General features: G+C 40.3%; 2 protein-coding genes across 2 annotated transcripts; both read right to left on the minus strand.

The window, feature by feature from the left end:
* Positions 1–5,861: 5,861 nt before the first annotated feature.
* ino80c (INO80 complex subunit C) lies at positions 5,862–10,638 on the minus strand. The gene is made up of 5 exons (XM_044360014.1): positions 10,329–10,638; positions 7,552–7,683; positions 7,356–7,467; positions 6,817–6,884; positions 5,862–6,704 (listed from the first exon to the last, which is right to left on the minus strand). Exons 1-5 carry the CDS (start codon positions 10,500–10,502, stop codon positions 6,573–6,575), a joined length of 618 nt encoding a protein of 205 aa, XP_044215949.1. The 5' UTR covers positions 10,503–10,638; the 3' UTR covers positions 5,862–6,572.
* Positions 10,639–12,991: 2,353 nt separating this feature from the next.
* LOC122987618 (SUN domain-containing protein 1-like) lies at positions 12,992–15,642 on the minus strand. Its single transcript, XM_044359597.1, has 9 exons — positions 15,408–15,642; positions 14,829–14,919; positions 14,540–14,715; positions 14,282–14,370; positions 13,975–14,110; positions 13,776–13,891; positions 13,469–13,642; positions 13,286–13,375; positions 12,992–13,111 (listed from the first exon to the last, which is right to left on the minus strand). The coding sequence occupies exons 2-9, from the start codon at positions 14,915–14,917 to the stop codon at positions 13,001–13,003; spliced, it is 981 nt and encodes a 326-aa protein (XP_044215532.1). The 5' UTR covers positions 14,918–14,919; positions 15,408–15,642; the 3' UTR covers positions 12,992–13,000.
* Between the last annotated feature and the right edge of the window lie 4,857 nt (positions 15,643–20,499).

Here is a 20,499-nt window from a genome sequence, read left to right on the forward strand (position 1 = left end):
ATTGTAAAAACCATGAATTTGTATTATATCAAAAAATGTGTTACAGGCTTCCCCAATATGTCATACAATTAGTCCAGCCAAAGTACTGTACATCCCATTCTGTCTTATAGGGAGACAATTTCAGGCCAAACTTCATTCATAAACGTGGTAGTTTAAAGGTGCCTTGCTACAGTAGATGGCAAGATTACTTTTCTGACCTTTTCTGAAATATGCAGCTGATAAAATTGTCCTTTTTTAATCCAATCAATAAAATAGCTTATAAAAGCCAGCCATTGAGTAACTGTACATATTTACAGTGCATGTAATCATCTGTTGCTAGACATAGGGGAAATTAAACTTATGGACCTCAAACAGGCTAGCTGAGTCGACAGATAAAGTAGTTGCTGTCTGTTATTTTGTACAGAAAACACAACACGTGATCTCTACACAGGTCTGAACAAGAACCTCTACTTCTGCAGAAACAGAGGATGCATGTGGCAAATTGAGAGGACATGGGATGATACAAACATACAAGAAGAGAGAGACAGATAGACAGAGAAAGATTGACTGATAGAAGTTTTATCAATCAAAGACCAAAGCAGAGTGCTAATCCTCCAGCCAACAGAGATAGGAGAAGAGCCAGGCGAGGAGAGAGAGAAAAGGAGACATGGAAGGAGAGAGGGAGGGGGCGATAGGAGGGAGACAGGACAGGAAAATGAAGAGAAGGAGAAGGACGGAGAAAAGAGCAGAGAGGAGATGGTGAATGTGGTCCGCTGAAGGACAATCATTGTCTATCAACACGAAGAATTACCTTTCTCTCTCTCCCTTATGACCACATGTGAGCACACATACACACAAAGAAGAACAAGTTGACCTGTGAGGGAACACTGATTGAATCTTCAGTGGGATTAACAGGGATTTAGCCCAGTGTAATGATATCTGAATGAGCTGATTAGCTATCTGATGACACTCTGCTGTTTGACCTCCACAGCCCAATAACAACTGGTAACTCATCACATTCACTCATGGCTCAATTCAAACAGGGAGAGGAAAAAAAAAAAATAATATGGAACTCCTTGAGACACCGATCAGTGTTTTGTCTTTGCTAAATGAACCAGGACTGTGTGGGCAGCCATGACATGATCAGTTTTGGATAAAAATCAGTGTTCGTGTGGTCAACAAGACAGTGACAAATCACACAAGCAGGGCCACAGTACTATTATGATGGTGGTGAAGGGCGAAGGCTTCCCAAGACGGTAAAAATACAACAACAAATATAGCTGCAAGCAGTGATTACAGATGGCCACACAAACATGTAGAATGTGGACAGGAAAAGAGGCAGGAGAGGAGTTTCAGAGGTAATAGCAGCCTAAGCACAACTAGTGCTTGGGCAGCTATACAGTACAAGGAGGGGAAAACCTCTGCAGGAATAGTTTGACATTTTGGGAAATACACTCATTCGTTTTCTTATTAGATCAGAATTAGATCAGGAGATCAATACCACTCTGTAATATAAAGCTATAGAGCCAGCAGCCGGTTAATCCGTACAATAACCGAGGAGTAAATCATGACAAGGGTATGACAGGGTTATGTGCCAGACTATTTCTTGGGCTGGGTGCAGTAACTTCCTAAGGTCCCCACTGGTTGCCTGGCAACCCCACGGAGACTACAAGAAGTAAGCGTATTTTCCAAATGGCAAACTATTTCTTTAAAGAAAGAAGGAAACTATTTATTCAAGCTAATAGTTGCCTAGACAATCATAAAACACCTGTGAGACCACAAAACTGTGAAAATGTCTATGTGTTGAATGCTTTACATTTTGAGTAGATTGTAAACTTCAAGTTTAACTTTAACTTTTTTACCCCTAAGGAGAAATTTTCTCACAAGCTACACATAGACCTACACATAAAATATGCAAAAACATAATAAGATACATAAAACATTGAAATGAGAAAAAAACATGCTGAAAGCTACCACATAAGTTACATAAAATACAAAGTTGACAGAATATCATAAGAGCTGAAGTACATTAAGCCACAATAAACCCCAATCATAGTCTTAAAGTCCAAACACACAACAGAAATTACAATAATGCATCAACAGGTAGTCCAATACATGTCATATTATCCTAGTGTGTTTTGAATATAAGCTGCATCTCTGAATCAAAATAAATAAATAAATAGAGTAGATCTGTGCTGGCTGTTTTCCTCCCATCTCCCCTTCTTCCCTGAGAGAAGTATACTGTGTCTCAATCACAACCGACACAGAGGTTATATCAGGTGAGGATTATGGAGACCAGAATTTGCAGAGCACTTTTTCACATCTACCTGCACATTACCAATATCTGCAGACAACTGGCCAAACAACACTTCAGTTGAAGAATTTTCTTTATTTTCTCTGAGAGCAAATCTGAGCCAAGAGATCAGAGTCTATGTGCTCGGTCCTTTGGTTATCAACAGGCATGGAGCAGATTATTGTCAAATATTGTTAAAATCTGATCACAGTGTTAACATGTGTTAGCTTAAGTCAGCTTTTGTCTTTTGCTAAATGTCAAGTTACTGCAAAACTGCTGTTGAAAGAAGTTCAAGGTCTATATAAAAGTGAATAACATAGTGCATAAAATATAAACAATTCGATGTATCAGTGTTACTAGCAGTCGACATCCCAGTAGAATCCACCATAAACATTGTGCTTCAACTGCTGTAGCAAAATAATTCACACACTGAGATATCATCCAACAGATTCAGACTGTTATGTCATTGTTAACAGGGAGTAAAGAAGTTCCCTACACTACTCCTGCTGTTCCAATAGGTCAGAAACATAAATATGAAAGTTCCCCTGCTGGCTCAGCATGCACTGGAGTTGGTCTATCGATCAGCTTACCAGAGCTGCTAGTGCAGTCTGTTTCTTTGACCTGATATTTCAGGGTAGTTCTCATGAGTTTTTTTTTTCACATATATTTTAAGAAGTAAGACATGTGAGCTCAGAAATGCAGCATGCGCTCAATCTCAGCCTATCAACAACCTGTCATGTGGCCCAGACTTGTTGTATGTAGGTCTAAGTATAGTTGTGACGTTTCTGTTAATGTCTTTATAAACCTAGGACAGGTTGTGACAGCTTCTTCCCGGGTGTGATTTCACACTGAGCTATGTTGGACAGTGAAGTCATGGATCTGACCTGCTCATTCAGCAAAACCACATGCACTTATTGCTACAGTACATAGTTAATCCAATGACACCTGTGCAAATCAGTCTGAGGGGAAACTGCATGCACCGGGAAGTAAAAGAAAAGATGTCATTACTGTCTGTCGACATTATACAGCACAGACGCCATTTCTCCATCATCACTGAAATGTGAAAGTGACAAAAACCTGAAGGCAGGCAGGACCTAAATGAGCACTAAGATTGCCTCAGTTGATATTCTGTGTCTCCCAAGTGTCATAGAAACTTGCCTGCAGAAGTTCAGCAAAGTACACATCGGAAAAACAAAATCAACAGAGGAGCCACTCGTTGATTTCAGCTAACAAGTTGGTGTGTATGTGTGTGCTCTCTGAAAACACACTTCCTGCGCAGTACAGCAGGTGCCAAATCCTCCATCAAAGGAAGATGAGGCGTTTTATGCACACCACAATCAATTTCTTAATGATGGTTATTATATGATTGAGCTGTAGTCCTAAATTGCTTACATCCATTTCCGGGCCCACATTAAAATTAGTAATGATTGTCATCAGCCTGCTTAAATCAGTGTGCTTACATGCCCTCATGTTTTTATTATAATTTATTATGGAAACTATATGGACTATCAATATGCAGCCATTTTATGACAGTGTGTTCACCAACTTAACAGTAGCATTTATAATAATTATGATGTGAGTTATATTGATTGTTATCTAGCCTATTCTCTTGATTTATGAAGGTATTTTATTGGTCGGTATTTCGTTGGAAGGTGGTCAGAATTGTGATTGAATTTATACAAATTATTCTGCTTCAGTGCAAGTTGACTCAGAAATGGACACACTTATCTGTCATGACTGGATGGCAGAATAAGCAGATCTCTGGCGCACCCAGGTGGTGATGGAGTGTGACTGCAAAGACAAGTGTCGCAGGATTTGTTGGGTACTGTCACATACTATATTTATATATTTATTTTGGAGTAGGTAGACTCAGTTAGGTAGATATATACCATATATATACAGTCATACAAGGTTGAAACCATACAAGGTTTATTTCACTTTTGAGGATTTAATGATTACATTTATTCCTTAAACCCTTAAAGCTTATTGTGATTTTAAACAAAGCCCAAAACTTAAACAGACAAATTAAAACTACTACTATGTACTTTCTCGGGTGGAAACACAGCACAGATGCCCCTAAAATGTGAAAGCACACACACAGACACACTCTATTGGGTCGTGTGCTTGGATAGCAGAAAGCCCCTGCGCTGTTCATTAATCATTATGTTGAGGTTTTGATGCCACAGCAGGAATGGAAATGCTGGTCTAACACTCATAGATATACTATACTGCCTTCATCAGCTTCACTGAAAGTGTTGGAGTTGGGAGAAGTAATACTCAGGGCACAAGTAGCACTGGTCACACGCAGAAATACTACAAAACACTGGACCTGAAACCAGTTGCTGGTTTGTGCATAGTAAGGATTCATTTATTTCCCAAACACACAAGACAACAACCCCAAACATAGAGCCAAAGCTACAGGAAGAGCTTTAAAACAACATTTTTAATAGTTGGAGTTGCCAAATCAGAATCCATATGTCAGTCCAATCCAGAGATGGTGGCAAGATTTGTCAATAATCGATTATTTTGCAAATACAAATAAGATAAGGAAGAATTACAGTGTCCAAATATTTAAAGCTGATACAAATCTATCCACATACTATAGATTAAAGGCTTTAATTGCTTTAGTTAAAAGTTAAATATACAAAATAATCACTTGGGGAGTAATGAATACTACTGCAATTAGCTTGCTCGTTCTGTGATTCATTTGCAGAGATTTGTTTTACATTATCATTCTTTTGTTTATCAATCTAAAAAATGAATTGCATCCACTGCAGTTACACTTCTGGCATATTAATATACTTCTGAAGTTGTGTGCTATACTTTTTGGGAGTAAAGACTACTGGGCAATGTTTATTCACAGAGCCTGTGTGAACTAAGCATCATGACTGGCTGAAGCTAAAGAAGTATTATTTAGATTTCGTGATCTAGCTCACCAGTTCAACAGGTCAGGACACACAGCTCAGTGGTTTGAGCAGTGGACTCAAATTCAATTGGGAGACTTTTCTCCTGAACCTCAGTGACTGTACCAGTGCCTTAATCCTTAGTATTTGCATAACAGAGATCTCCCATATGAGAAATACATTAGACCTCATTCATCAAGTTTGTGAAAACAGCGTAAAATATACCATGGAAATGATCCTGGATGCCTGCCATGTGTGATTAATGAGACATCCTCACTCTACCAATCAGAGTGCAAGTCATACATCAAATGCAGCCGTGGAATTAGAACCATGTGGAACCAATTCTACATTTACATATGACACACGTGAAATTAGGTCCGCTCACTGGCAGACTTGTCCAAGCTACATTTGCATAACTTAGATGCATGTAAGCTACTTGAGGTAACAGAGGATTCAGGACACAAGCTATGTTATCAAAGCAGGTGTTGATGTTTCGCTCATTATTAACAGTGTTTTATATGACGGTGTAATTGCAGGTTGTCATATAAGCAAAACTGAGGTTGAAACAAAGTTCAGCCAGTTGCATTTTCAACTGAGAAAACATATTTATACTACGAAGCATTTGACCCTCCTTTCTATTTTTGCCATGGCAAAGCCTTGTCAGGTGAGAAAGAAACACATTGAAATCAAACTTTAACACCAAATTGATGTTAGCTTTAATCAGGTTGTTGAAAAATAGAACCGACAGTCAATCTGAAATGAGCAAATTCCTTCCAAAAGCTTGTGTGCAACCTTTCTCTACCCGAACTGATGGAATCGCCATTGATTCATGTGCTTTGTGTAGGACAAAAAAGGCACTTAAATCACTGGAAACAGAGCTACTCTATCACAAGGTAGAACATTCGGCATCCTAGAGAAAAAACTGAATGTACCCCCTGGAATTAAAAAGAGTGAATCATTAGCTGAGCTCCAAAACATGTCTTTGTGTTTGTAGGATTAGGAAAATACAGTCTAGAATGCTGAGAAATGTATTTTAACAAATGAGCAAGAGAGTATCCCATTCCTGACTTTTCAATGAACTCAGTGATAACACTTTCTGTCCCCTTGAGGAATTATGTAAATGTCATTCACAAAGTTTTTCTCTAAATTGAAAAGAGATAAATGTCACATTTAATTTGTCATACAGTCTCATTTGGACTCAGATCGCCCTCTTAAAAACAGCAGTGCAAATATCTCTCAGTGGCCAGTCTGTGAGCTCCAGCAGTCGTCCTTTCAGTGGTATTCACAACTTGAGCCTCTACTCTCACAGTCTCTTGGCTGCTCAGACAGTTTCCATCACTGCCATGAGTTCAGTTGTGGTTTCAACCCGTTTTAAGGTTTCAACCCTTGCTGAGCTGTCAGGGTACAATGCAAGTTGCCTTTCGAAGGGCCAGGTAGCCCGTAACAACGTCAGTGGGGAGGAGGCGGATGTAGGAGAACTCCTCAGAGGATGCAAAGCGTAGTTTCGTCTGAGGGTCGGTGTAGTTTGCCTGAAGAAGAATGAAAGAGATTATTCAGTGTGTGCTTTCTACTTCTACTAAGACTTGGCCAAAGTAATGCTGCTCATCGTTGAATGGCATTTTTGGCAAAGTGATTACTCACAGGGAGCCCAGAGATGTCAGAGTACTTTTTGGCTGGCTTCAAGGAGGGAGGGGCATCAATACTGTAGTCTGTGAACACAGAAAGGTTATTCACTAAACTACTGATCAGATTAGATTAAATTAGAGACTTTATTATGATCATTCTTCTATAAGTGACACCAACATATCACTACATGTAATGTATTATAATGAACGGCACAGAGAAAGACTTTCAAAGCTTCCATTTACCTAAAACATTGCATCACCTTAACCTAAAAATGTTTGTAATTATCAAAATTGCATTTAATTGCATTAGTTTCTTGATGCAACCTGGTATTAATAAGGTTCAGTTTTAAGTTGGACATCAGTAGAATTAAATCACTTTCATAGTTATATGTATTTTGCTTTCAAATGGAAAAAGCATCTACAAAAATGTTAATGTAAGGTTTGTGTCTCTAGCATTATTTTCACAATAATCTTAAATGCAGAAATGGGGCCTAATTGTTTAGAGCTAACAAATGTTCAACATGTACGAGGTAAAAATAAGAGACACAAACTCACAGTTGGGGTCATTGAGCTTCCAGGGTAAAGTCCGTTCCAAAGCCAGAATCTGTTTGAGATTCTTCCAGGTCCTGTTCTTTTTACCTGCAGCTGCTCCACCAATCCCAGAATGCTGCCAAGATAGCAAGAGGCAGAAATTGAGGCAGAAGCAAACAGAGGCGTATAAACTTTAAGCCAGTTGAACACAGACACTCACCATAAACGCAGGGTCTTTGAACGGTGGAGGCTTTGCAGTGGACTCTGTGGTGGTGGTGGTGGTGTTTGTGGTTGGAGCACTGTCTATTGATCCTGCTGTCTTCACCTCAGCCACATTGTCTACTGTTGTTATCTGATGATGCATGAAAGACAACACCCATTATCACATTTCAGCTAAGTTATATGTGTTTTAAAAGAAAGAAAGTCTATTATGGCTACGCACAGTGTAACCAGAAACTAAAGATTTGGACTCTGTCTACATCAGTGGTTCCCAAACTTTTTTAGACAACGGCACCCCACCTCCCAACTGCCAATATAACTTGCATAGCCTATATTTACACAGACTTATTGGTTTCAACAATTTCATATTAGGCCATAGCTTATTATGAGGCTATATTATATCAATGGATACAATTAAATACATTAATATGTGAAATGTATTTCTATCAATTCTTCAATTAACATTAACTCATATTTAAGAAGTAGCTTACAAGGAAAAACAAGCGAAACCCCAAAAAAGGTTTGGGGCATTTTAATGGGACGTGAGCGGCTGTTGAAGTGGAGAAAGAGAACAAGATCGGGTTGGTCTGATTCTGATGGGATGTGTCATGTCTTGTTTTTATGTTTACCAGAGATGAGGAAGTCGGATAACACAAATATGAATGTGAGAACATGTAACAACACCACAGTGAATGAACACAAACAATGATGGATATCAGTCGTCCAATCCGCTCAGATTCAATCAGCTGTGTTGAGATGTTTGAAAATGTCTTTGAGCTGTTTTTTGTGTCAAATCTTTTCATCACTGCTCTGATGTTCACTTTTTTCTGACTGCTGAGCTCCAGCAAAACTCAGAAGTTGGAAAACATGTTGTGTTACTATGACAACCCGCATGAGTGAGCTGTCATTTCAGCCAGGACTAGATGCATTTTAAACAGTTTTTAATATAGTGATTTTCATATTTATTGCTTACTTATTCTGTTTTGATATGTTCCAAAACGTAACATAAAGTGTAGTTCATGTAAATGTCGCCCATGTTTTTAATGTGGTGCAACGTTATTAAAAATGCATTAATCCCCCGATACCCATGGCCCGTCCTCACTGCACCCACTTTGGGAACCACTGGTCTACATAGCTCTTCATCAAATTTAGATGTTGAATTATATTTGAAACAGTTACTTCACTTCTCTTTAATTTAATGTCCACACACTCAGAGTTAGTGGATTTTACCATACCATACCAAACTGTACCAACTGTTAACACCATTTCTTGAGTTGCCTGTCCTCTTCACTTTTTTTGTTGATGTGGTCTGAGCTAATATTCAGTTTAAGTGCATTGCCTATATGTGTGCCAAGAAACTTCAACGAGTGGATGATGGTTATAGGTTCACCTAATGTATGGGAGATTCAGGTGGGGTTGTTGGTGTGGCACCAAGAGGCTCCTTGAGCTGCCTGCTTCCTTTAACTGTCATTGTTTTTTTGATATGAGCAGAGGCCTTCAATGGTTGTATCATACTGAAGGATGGTTATTGAACTGTGGTGGGATGTGAAACTCTTTGTGTATAAGGACAAGAACCAGTGTGATAAGACAGCCCAGGGGGGCAACAGTGCTGCAGGTTCATGATAGTGAAGGCAAAGCTGAAAATAATGAAGAGAATGTAGTTGCAGGTGTTGCAGTACACTGTATGTGGTGAACAGTGAGGCTGACAGCATCCTCAGCAGATCTGTTGGTCTGGTAGGCAAACTGATGTGCATCCATCAGAGGGGCAGTACAGGCTTTCAAGAATGACAGAATGATGCAATAAAACTTTGTCTGGTTTCAGCTTCTCAAATGTGACAATGTGCCTCTTTTCCTTGACATATTTGACAGTAAACTGAATATCATTGGGTTTTTGACTGATGGCTGGATAAAAAAAGGAATTTGGGCTCTGTGAAATTGTAGTGGGTATTTTTCATTATTTTCTGACATTTTCAAATATGTCAGTCTACTGTCTCAGACCCGCTCTGTATCAGTAAGCTTCCAGAATACTAATAAACCACCATCACTACAGCAAACTTTGAACAAGGACTTGAGTGATTTTATTCAACAGGTGGCCGTGCATAAACCCCTCATTACAAAGATGAATGTACATTTGAGAGTTCAGTGGTGAAAAAACCATAGGCACTGGTCTACAGACATGTGGAAAAAAAGTGATATGATCAGATGAACAAAACAGTACAGGTCTGAATGCTTGACTCCTACAGTGAGGGGATCTGGTGGCTCTGTTATGCTGTGAGGGGCATTTTGCTGGCATGGTTTGGGTCCACTTGTCCCCTTAAAGGGAAGGTTCGCTGAAAGTCAATATAACGTTGTTGAGTCATCACCTTTATCCTATGGTGAAATATTTTTATCCTGATGGGAGTGGTCTCTTCCAGGATGACAATGCCCCCATCCATAGGGCACGAGGGGTCACTGAATGGTTTGATGAGTATGAAAATGATGTGAATCATATGCTATGACCTTCACAGTCACCAGATCTCAACCCATTTGAACACCTATGGGACATTTTGGACTGACGTGTTAGACAGCGCTCTCCACCACCATCATCAAAACATCAAACGAGGGAATATCTTCAGGAAGAATGGTGTTCGTCCCTCCAGTAGAGTTCAGAGACTTGTAGAATCGATGTCAATGCGTATTGAAGCTATTCTGGCGGCACGTGACGGTCCAACACGTTACTAAGACACTTTGTTTTGGTTTTTACCTTCATTTGTCTCCCGTCTATATATATATACGTACCTGGGTCTGTGTGGCCGGTGTCGCTGCCGGCTGTCCTTTCTTCTTCTTGTTGCTGCCGCCGGTCTGCTGAGCGGCAGCCACCGCCGGACTCCCGGGACGTTTCTTCCCTCTTAGAGCCGCAGAGCTGCCGGCTGCCGCCTGGCTCTTCACGGTTATGGGGATCTGAGACGCCATCGGTGGTGATTTCGCAGCAAAGTGGTTGCAGGATACGATGTAAATGCAGCTTTCTCACTGGACAGTTGACGTTAGCTGTCCTCCATCTATGGATGTTTCCGCCCGGACTGTAAACATAGCTTCACCCGGATGTACAATTGTTTCACTTCCGGTGACAGTAAGAACTCGCCGAAAATATTTAATATTCTTCTTCTTCTTCTTCTTCTTCTTCTTCTTCTTCTTCTTCTGCTTCTTCTTCTTCTTCTGCTTCTTCTTCTTCTTCTTCTTCCTCTTCTTCTTCTTCTTCTTCTTCTTCTTCTTCTTCTTATTATTATTATTATTATTATACCACCCCTCAAACATATGAGTTTATTTATTTTGTTTGTGTTATTTATAGGCTATCTGTATATATTGTCAAACCATACATACATATCACAGTACCATGTTATGAGACTATAAGAGATAAAATATTGCTGGGATTAAAAAGTAGTCAGCTGCAGAAATAAGGCATTTAAACATGTCAAATAGAAAAACTAAACCATAAAAGGCAAAATCTCATAAGGAACATTTTATAAAAACAACAAAAAACAAACCTATTGTCTAAAATTGGAACCAGAACTACCTTGAAACCACAGAAAATGAAAATGATTTAACTATTCTTGTTTCATCAACAGAGCAGAGAGGAATGGAGAAGATCCTACAGTAATTTTCTGCAGTGTTAGCCTCATTTTCAGCATTGAATGAATGAATGAATGAAACCTTTATTGCCTCTAGTGGAATTTGCTTTGTACAAAAAGCTCAAAATAACATCAAAAAACATACATCAACAACCATAATAAATAGCATCATTTTGGGAAATCAAGTGGCCTCATTATCAAGCAGCTGCAACTGTCCAAGGTTTTTGCAGTTTGGTATTTCAAATAGTTCAGCCTCTTCTCTTGAATGAAATGTTTTTTCCAAAAACGTTGATATATCTGTTTCTTTCTGATATGTATGAAAAATATTGGACTATGTGGTTTTCTTCATCAAAGTAAAAGAAACTATATCCAAAACCGTGATAAAATCCCACCATATTTGTGAATGAAGTCACAGTGTATCTTGTAGTTTGATATGTAGAACACTGGACTTATTACTGCTGAATCGAAGGTTGAAAGACATGAGTGACCAGGGAATTTTCTATGAAAAACGCAAGCTCTGAATTCAAAGTGTATGCATGATTTACAGTAAGTCTAACTTGTGTATGAATTTATGATTTATTTGTTGTTGAATGATCAACAATGGTCTCTTTTGTAAGATAGAAGAAAGATAATGTACCCACCACTGGACTGGTTACCTTGAAATATGAACAATCAATTCAATAATAAATAATAATTGAAACTGTTAATTGCACTTATTTATTTATTTATTTGCTTGTTTATTAATTTATTTATTTATAAATATATTTATTTATTTATTAATATATTTATCTATTTAAAAATATATTTATTTATTTAAAAATATATTTATTTATTTAAAAATATATTTATTTATTTATATAAATAATAACACAAGCATAGACAAATAAAAATAGTACAGAAGCTCTATAGTTACATAATTACATTTATTACCCTATGGGCAATTTAGAGTGGCCAGTTAACCTAACCTGCAGGTCTTTAGAGTGTGGGAGGAAACCGGAGTACCCGGAGTAAACCCACGCAGACACAGAGAGAACATGCAAACTCTACACACACGGAGAGAACCGGAGCTGGAGAGGTGAACACCAGTCCTTCCCGGTGTGCGGCCACAGCGCTAACCACTGCACCACCGTGCTGCCCGAAGAGTGAAGGTGAATCAGACTAAAATTTGTGTTACAGAATTTTGAGCGACCAAAAAATAAATAAATAAAGAACAGCACATGACCAATTTCTCTATCCTATCTTTGGAGTCTGATTAACCTTCACAGATACTTACCTCTCCCCATATACTTACCCCTCCACCAACCCCCCCACCCCCCCACCCCCCCACCCCCAACCCACCCCAACCCCCCTCCCCCTCCCCCCCCCACCCCACCCACCAACCCCCCACTCCACCTTCCACCCCCCAAACCCCCCCCAACCCACCCCACCGTCCACCCCCGCCACTCCACCCTCCACCCCCCCAAACCCACCAACCCCTCCCCCCCCACCCCACCCACCAACCCCCCACTCCACCCTCCACCCCCCAAACCCCCCCCAACCCACCCCACCGTCCACCCCCGCCACTCCACCCTCCACCCCCCAAACCCCCCCCAACCCACCAACCCCCCCACTCCACCCCCCACTCCACCCCAACCCCCTTCCCCCTCCCCCCCCACCCCACCCACCAATCCCCCACTCCACCCTCCACCCCCCAAACCCCCCCCAACCCACCCCACCCTCCACCCCCGCCACTCCACCCTCCACCCCCCAAACCCCCCGCCCCAACCCACACTCCACCCCCTTCCCCCTCCCCCCCTCCACCCCACCCCACAACCCCCCCCCCCCCCCCCCCCGTTTCCGTCTTCAGTCTGCCACCATCCCATGGACCCTAAAGCTGTACAGACAGGAGTATTCCGGATGGCCCCAGTTGCTCTGGACTTCCAGCCTCACGAACTTGTAGACACCATTATGATCCTGATGAGAGATGAGTGAGGGAAATGAGCAGAGAGGGTTAGTTAGGTGCTCAAAAGAGAGTAACAGCAAAAAAATCAGAGATGTAATGAATACAATAGGGACAGAAACTGTAACTCTTTAGGTTTTGCATGTATTAGCTTGTGAGTGAATAAAAAATGCTTGTGTAATACTTACCAGCAGTTTGAAGGTCTGTAGTTGGTCCCCATCCTCATCATAAAGAAAGGTTCCTAGGTGCGTTCCTTCGTCATCTAAGGTCTCCATTCCCTGAAAGAGAGAAAGAGTGAGATATACTGTTGAACATCTTGTTATTAATCTGATAAGATTATGAGATGTTACAGTGTTAAATTTGTGACTTACATGGACAGAAAACTCCTTTGGGGCACTGAAAATGGAGCCAGTTGGGGACATGCTCTTGCTAATGTGACCCAGTGACACATGGCTGATGGTCACTGGGTGGGATAGGGCGATGGATAAATGTCCCCGCCCACCTGCAAAGGCCCAGCATCTACCTGGAACCAGATGCGAGTGTCCCTGAGGAGAGAAAGGGTGAGGAACAAAAAAGAGTTTAGATGTTTAGCTGTATAATTAATACATTTCAAGTGCATGTGTGTGTGTGTGTGTGTGTGTGTGTGTGTGTGTGTGTGTGTGTGTGTGTAGTTTCTACCTGGATGACAGTCTTTGGGCTTACAGGTGGACGCCAGATAGGTATCCCAAAAAATGTCAGATGTGGTTTCTCTATCGAGTATGTTTTTGAAGACAGATGATATACAACACTGGCTCCTGAACACACACACCAAAAAAACACAAGTCAACAACAAAGTCAGCAGGTGTGAATTAAAATCTGAAAAATTTCGATGACTCACCTTGTGACTCCAGGGCGAAGTTGGGCCAAGCATCTGCTGATAGGGTTAAGAAGTTCATCTTCCTCTGTAACTTCAGCAGCTTGTTCTCTAGCTCTGTTAGGTGCCTTGATATCTCTTCATAATCTACATATGAATCCTGTGAGTGAGAAGAAATTCATTTAACATAACATTACTGCATGCACATGAACAGGAGATGGATCTGTATTTCGCATGTTAGTAAGAACATCTTTGGACTTGGGTGCGCAGGAAGACCAAAGAAAGATTTAAATTTTTTTTAAAAAGTCAAGTTGCTTCTCATTGGTCATACCGTGTCCACGATGAGAGGTGAGTAAGGTGATTCTGACCGCCCTGAATCCAGAAATGTGCGGCCCAGAGTAGGAATCAAGCATGCAAATCCTGACAGATGGAAGGAAACAAAGTATGGGACATAAAACAGGTCAGGGGTGTTTTATTCATAAGACAGGTACAGTATGCTACAAAACTGACAGTCCTGACAGGCCAAGATGCTTTAACAAAGTTGGTATACTAGAGGTGATAGTGGAAGAGGAGATCAGGAGTCACTTACCAAAACACAGGAATAGCATCAAGAAGAAATAGCCAATGATGCGGACCCTGCTGCTGCTGTTGCTCTCGCTGATGATGTTGCTGTTGCTGATGTTCTTGCTGATGCCGTCGCCAAAGATGATGGTCTTTCTCCCAACCAGATGAATCCCACGTCGAAACCTCCGCCGCGGGAAAACCCTGGATGTAATGAAAAAGAGTAAAGAGTTAAAGACAACTGCATAAAACAGATACAAACCATGTGTATACATGCCGAATGACTGCAGCTGACACATACAAACACTCCAGCTTACCTGTAGAGGGTCTCCTTATAGGAAATTGTCCGTTCTCCCTCGCTGTTGTAATGTCCCATGGAGATTAATCGAGAGCTTCTTCGTGGCATGACTGTCAGCCAAAGGAGAGAGATAGAGGGGGGGTCAGTGACTCTCTGACACAAAGGCATGTCATACACTTTTACATGTTCACTTATATTATGACTACTAGTAGAAGCAACTCTGCAGTCAGTCAGTGTACTGTATGTCAATAGTATGCAGTGTTTCAGCTACTGATGGTGTTACCTAAAAAAAACTGCAAAAAACTGACACTCACACTCACATTACACTCTAAAAAAAAGAAACCCCCGTGCACTCTCAGGTTAAAATGCATTACCATTATGTTTTTCCATTATACTGCAAATTCGTATGGTTGTTATGAAAATATTATTATGAATTGTTGCAATTATTATTGGAAACTTTACTGTTTTGCAGGAAATGTACAAACAGGAGTTCATGGCCATGACTGCATTGCATTTTTTTCAAATGTACTTCTAATATTTCATCAAGTCCCATTTACATACATCAGACATACACGTTAGAAACGGTTTCTCTACTTACTCGGTGTGTTTTCTGTAGATCTGTGATAGAAACAATAAGTTATCTTCACTGTGTGAGGAAAATAGCGTCGTTTTTCTTCACTTGTACTGAGTTATATTCACTGAGTGATCAGGAATAAAATGAGAACTGAAATGGAGACCCAGTATTCCAAACTTCTACCAACTGTTGCGTTCGAGCGCCTTGATGCGTCATAATGACCGTAGAATGCGCGTGCGTGTACATACACACACAGAGGCGCACACGCACGCGCGAACACACATACACACACACACACACACACACACACAATCATACACACGTACATGCCTGAGTTCAACGTAACCTGGTTTGTGGTACTGCGTCATTTAGTTTGATTGGTCAGCTGTTTTTTTTAATTAACGCCTCTTTTTCATAACATCTATCGCAATAAGGAACAAAAACTATTATGGTGCAAAAAGGAAAAAATAAAATAATAACAGTTAGTATGACTAAACAAATAATACTAATGTTGATATTAAATCAGCAGCAGTATGGACACACTCCTGTCAGTGGACTGTTGCTGCCACCATGTGTTTTATTGGAGGTCCTGCACAGATATAGCTGGAGGCAATCTGAGAAAACAGACTGATTGATTGAAGTGTGAGGATCGGATAATGGAAAACGATTTACTGTACAGATAGTCACTCCTTTTTCTACTCAACAAACCCAAACGATAAACCTGTTAACTCTCTTATAATGGCTCTCCGTATGTGGTGCTCTGAGTGCATTTTACTGTCTGATATCTGATGTATATCATCCTCTTATATTTTAAAAAACACTTATAATTAACCACAATCATACACATGTAAGTCAAGTACACTCTCAGAAAAACACTTTTCCCCCCTGAAAGACCCTGTAGTGCTGCTTGTATGATAAACTTTATTTACAAAAGACTTTAGTTCAGAAGGTTTAACTCTATTTCAAAAAATAAATAAAAACATGTAATCTGGATTACGGTGGTCTATCCACCAATATGTTCTCCTTGCTGTTGAAGTCACAAGAGAAAAATAATATAAATTCAACATAAAAACAAATAAAACTGCAAATAGCTCTAAAACAAATTACACAAAAGTACAATGATCTACTCTTCTCTACTATTATTTTGATTGATCCAGTGATGCATCCCACTTCCTGTTTGTTTCTTTACTGCCAATTTTATCTCAGTCAGATGGACAAACACATTATGAAGGTTCAAACTGTTCACGTATTACTATAAGAAACTGCAGTCCATTCATATTACTTGCATTACGACTCAGTACAGGTCATATTGTAAATAATTCATGCATGCTGGCTCCGTTTAGAGTAGAGTAAAAATGTCGTGAATGGTCTGTAACTTGTCCTGTGTTGCTATTTACTCTCACTACCAGTCATGTGTGCTGTTTTGGTGGTCTGCAAGCTTTTTGACCGGTGACCCTTTCAATGAAGCAGGGTCTGCTTGTGACCTCTTGTCACATGTTGAATGTGCATGTGTTGTGAGCAATTTAACCAAAGAGGGATTTTCTCCTCTAAATCTTGTAGATTATTTTGTCCAGAGAGATCTAAAGAGTAACAACTATCCAGTATTTCACAAGAAAAAGGAAAACAAAAAAGAAAAATATGAGAAAAGATCATGTAATTTGAGTAGCATAACATTATTTTCTTCTCTTCTGTCTCATTATTAATTTCACAACCCCTCACATTTATCTTGCAACCCCTTGCAGGAGTCCTGGCCCTCGCTTTGGGAACCACTGTGGTAAAACACTACTTGGCCTATGTGTAAGCATGTCCCAATAGTTCTGAATTATGTATATCTTTTTCAACAGCTTTTATAGCTTTGATCTGACCTCTGAAAGAGTGGGAGTGAGACAAACTTTCTCTTACAGCAATCTACAAAGTATTTCCCCTTAGTGTTTACGCGACTGAATGTTCAGGTAAAATTAAACAAGCTTACCCGTCACTCTGTAGGCTCAGGTGGCCTCCAGCAACCTGCTGGTTTATTAGAGTAGGATGCCATGCCTTGAGAGGTACATGATTATTCTCTTGTTGTTCAATCACAGTGTTTCATACAAACAGCTTTGAGGGGAAAGTGCCTCTAGTATAACCATCAGACTGCACTGGTCCACCAGGGAAGGACCTGTCAGCATCCACACCACAAAGATCTACCACATCCAGTGCCCTCTGAGCTACTACAGAGCCCTTGATGAACTGAGGGATGCTGGTGTGAATTGTGTTGAGGTGTATTTGTGTGTGTATGTGTGGAAGAGAGAACTGCTACTTTGCTGTCCTTGTCCTGTCTTAACGGTGACTAGAGGACCGCACTCGCGGGGGAAATGCTGATTCAGAGGAAGGTCTCTTCAAACGTCTCATTCATTTTTCAGCACTGGCACACTGCTGCTGCCAGCCACATGAATAAAGTATATCTAGAGCCTCAGATCGAGCTCAATTGCAAACAGATATGAATGTTTTATGGGTGAAGTTAAACTATAAGCTGTGACTGTGGGGCATTGGACCTACACAGCCCTTTCCTGATGAACACATCACTTTCTGTGTCAGGCAGACAGCAGGCTAGAACAGCATGCTGGAACCAGTAATATCGAAATCTACAGTCTAAACACACTCGGGTGCCACACAGATCTTTTCTGTCAAACTAGGAAAGCTGTTTTGTGTGGTTCCCAACCGTCTGCAACGCCCGTGAAACTGTCCTGTCGCTACAGAAAGCCATAGCGAAAAGCATTTTCACCATGAAGTTGATTTTCAATTTGACACACACATGCACAGACGCTGCTAGGGGTGTAATTTAAAAGCAGATTATGTAAGCTGGTTGGTGGAGTTTTCCGCACCAGTGACTCTGGGTAGTATGTGAGCCAAACATGTAAGCCGCAGCCTGGAGCACAACTTATTGATCTGTGTCAGCGGGGCATTGACTGGTGCTGGATATGTGTCAATGTTTGTAATGTGTATGTGTAGCTCACACGTGCGTACATGCATGCATGGGGGGTGGAGGCATAAGTGAATGTGCTCTCAATATTTCAGTTGTACAAAGCCTCATAAACTAAAATATTAGCAATATTCAAAGCGTGTGAAAACTGTATATTGTCACATTTTACATGGTTATTAATAAGACTGGTGTTTTTCAGTTCAGCCTTTCCTCACAGTTGAATGAATATGTATGTTTCCAATAAAATAATGAGGTGTTTAGTGACTCGTTCAAGGGTCTTTTCTTCATTTCTCCTTCCTGGTTTATGTTTAAAACAAGAATTTTGCTTCTTTAACCTGTGCATATGCTGTACAAAGGATATGGACAATATTTAACTGAACTGCTTTATCAAATTATAGCCTTTGCAGCTTTAAAGTGGATATTGCACATCCAAAAAGCAGTGGACAGAAGGTTTTCCCTTCCAAATGAAAGATATAATTATAGACAACAAAAGCCCCAAGGTTGTGAAATGCCTTCTCCAGATTTATAATGACTAATACAAGACAGCAAGCTTGTCAGGGGAGAATGCAAATAGGCTGTGTGTATCACATATTTAATCATTCACTGTGCTGAATCTCGCTTCCTTAATACATTCTGCACGACCTGACCTAGAAGTGCAGCTGTATTGCTATTTACATCTCATCAAGTCGAGGCAGTGTCTTCTCTGTCTGTGCAGGTAGAACGATGAGTCATAAAAATCAGACATGGCTCCCCGCCGACTTCATTATGTTCAACAAGAGTTTGGCAGTGATGCTCACACAAACCAATTTGCATGTGTGACTCTGAGAAAGTGGACTGTCACCATATCTCACACATCATACGCTATAATGGCCAAGGTGAATCTTTCTCTGAATTACACCTGGGAATGTATCGCCAATCAGAAGTGAGATTTACCTTCCGTGTGAATTAGAGGTCAATAAATTGGTATCAACTGAAGAAAATGAACTCACTGAGTCAGACTGGTAGCCCTGCTTGGCACCTGCAACAATCTGAGCTCTCTCATGTCTTTCTCTTTTTCTGGTAATAAATTATGACATAAAAAAGGTTATGCCTGCAGTCAAGACGTTTAAACACTCCCTTGATGGAACCAGTAATAGTGAGCAATACTGTTGACATCTTATTTATAGCTGCTTGTAACTGAAAGTATCCTATTTGCTATTAACAGTCACTTTCCTTGTGGTGGAAAAGAGGAACCAATTTTCTTCTCTGCTCTTTTTTTCCCTTACTTTTTCTTCATCTTCAGTCCATTTTTTATTCTCAGTATATGACAAGCCCTTAGCTGCTTCTGAGTTCTTATTGGATTGATGGCACGTTTTTAAGTAGTGACTCATAAAAACAGGCTGAAGTTATGGCCCTCTGTCGTACTGACCTGTGAGAGCTTCCCACCAATTCCACTTTGTAGTTTATGTGTACATATTTCAACACAGAGATATATTTCACAGATCTGACATAAAAAGGTTGGAAACTAGGACCACGCTTGCATCTTGCTGTTGGACAGATAACAGGATTTTTTTTTTCCAATCAGTGTTGAGGTTTCCCAATTAACTCAGATCTGAAACATTCCTGCACTATCAAGATTCTAATCTGACGACGTGATAAGAATTTAGTAACAGGAAATCAGATTTGATGAATACACACTGATTAGTTCAGGAGATACATGGATGGTTTAGAAAGAAGAGAAAAAAATATGGCACGGGTGCACAGTAGGGCACAGGAGCCACGTTTCATATCCTGTGTTTATGCAGGCAGCGAAATATTCCAAAAAATTCTAAAAAAAAAAAAAAAAAAAAGGAAAGAAGATAGGAGAGCTTCAGGTGGGTTGCTTTGTTTGTTTCAAGTGTTTGCTTTGAGTGTGTTTTTTTTTCAGGGAAAAGGGAGGAGTTGCAATACCCTTAAGTACTGAAAAAAGCCTTTATTTAGTTCTCTGTTATCTGGTTCAAAAACAAATATCAAATACATACCTCGGCACATCAAGAAGAAGTGTTTGTTACTCCACACTTTGGTGTGCTCCTGCTTGATGAAGGCCACCACAAGGTTAGAAGGCATGTCTTGAAGGTGTTGAGCCTCAATATATTTATATTTTCTTTTTCCTCTTACATAACAAAGTTATCACTTTGG

This window comes from Thunnus albacares, chromosome 8 (genome assembly GCF_914725855.1).
Source record: "Thunnus albacares chromosome 8, fThuAlb1.1, whole genome shotgun sequence".
Classification (NCBI taxonomy): domain Eukaryota; kingdom Metazoa; phylum Chordata; class Actinopteri; order Scombriformes; family Scombridae; genus Thunnus; species Thunnus albacares.

What these genes read in the sequence shown, in the direction of transcription:
- ino80c (XM_044360014.1), bottom strand. Translation starts at nt 10,502, where the DNA reads ATGGCGTCTCAGATCCCCATAACCGTGAAGAGCCAGGCGGCAGCCGGC. An exon ending in CACCGGCCACACAGACCCAG is followed by an intron (nt 7,684 to 10,328) that starts GTACGTATATAT and finishes ATGCATCATCAG; the next exon opens with ATAACAACAGTAGACAATGT. An exon ending in GAAGCTCAATGACCCCAACT is followed by an intron (nt 6,885 to 7,355) that starts GTGAGTTTGTGT and finishes CTGTGTTCACAG; the next exon opens with ACTACAGTATTGATGCCCCT.
- LOC122987618 (XM_044359597.1), bottom strand. Translation starts at nt 14,917, where the DNA reads ATGCCACGAAGAAGCTCTCGATTAATCTCCATGGGACATTACAACAGC. An exon ending in CTTCGCCCTGGAGTCACAAG is followed by an intron (nt 13,892 to 13,974) that starts GTGAGTCATCGA and finishes GTGTGTGTTCAG; the next exon opens with GAGCCAGTGTTGTATATCAT. An exon ending in CAAAGGAGTTTTCTGTCCAT is followed by an intron (nt 13,376 to 13,468) that starts GTAAGTCACAAA and finishes TCTCTCTTTCAG; the next exon opens with GGAATGGAGACCTTAGATGA.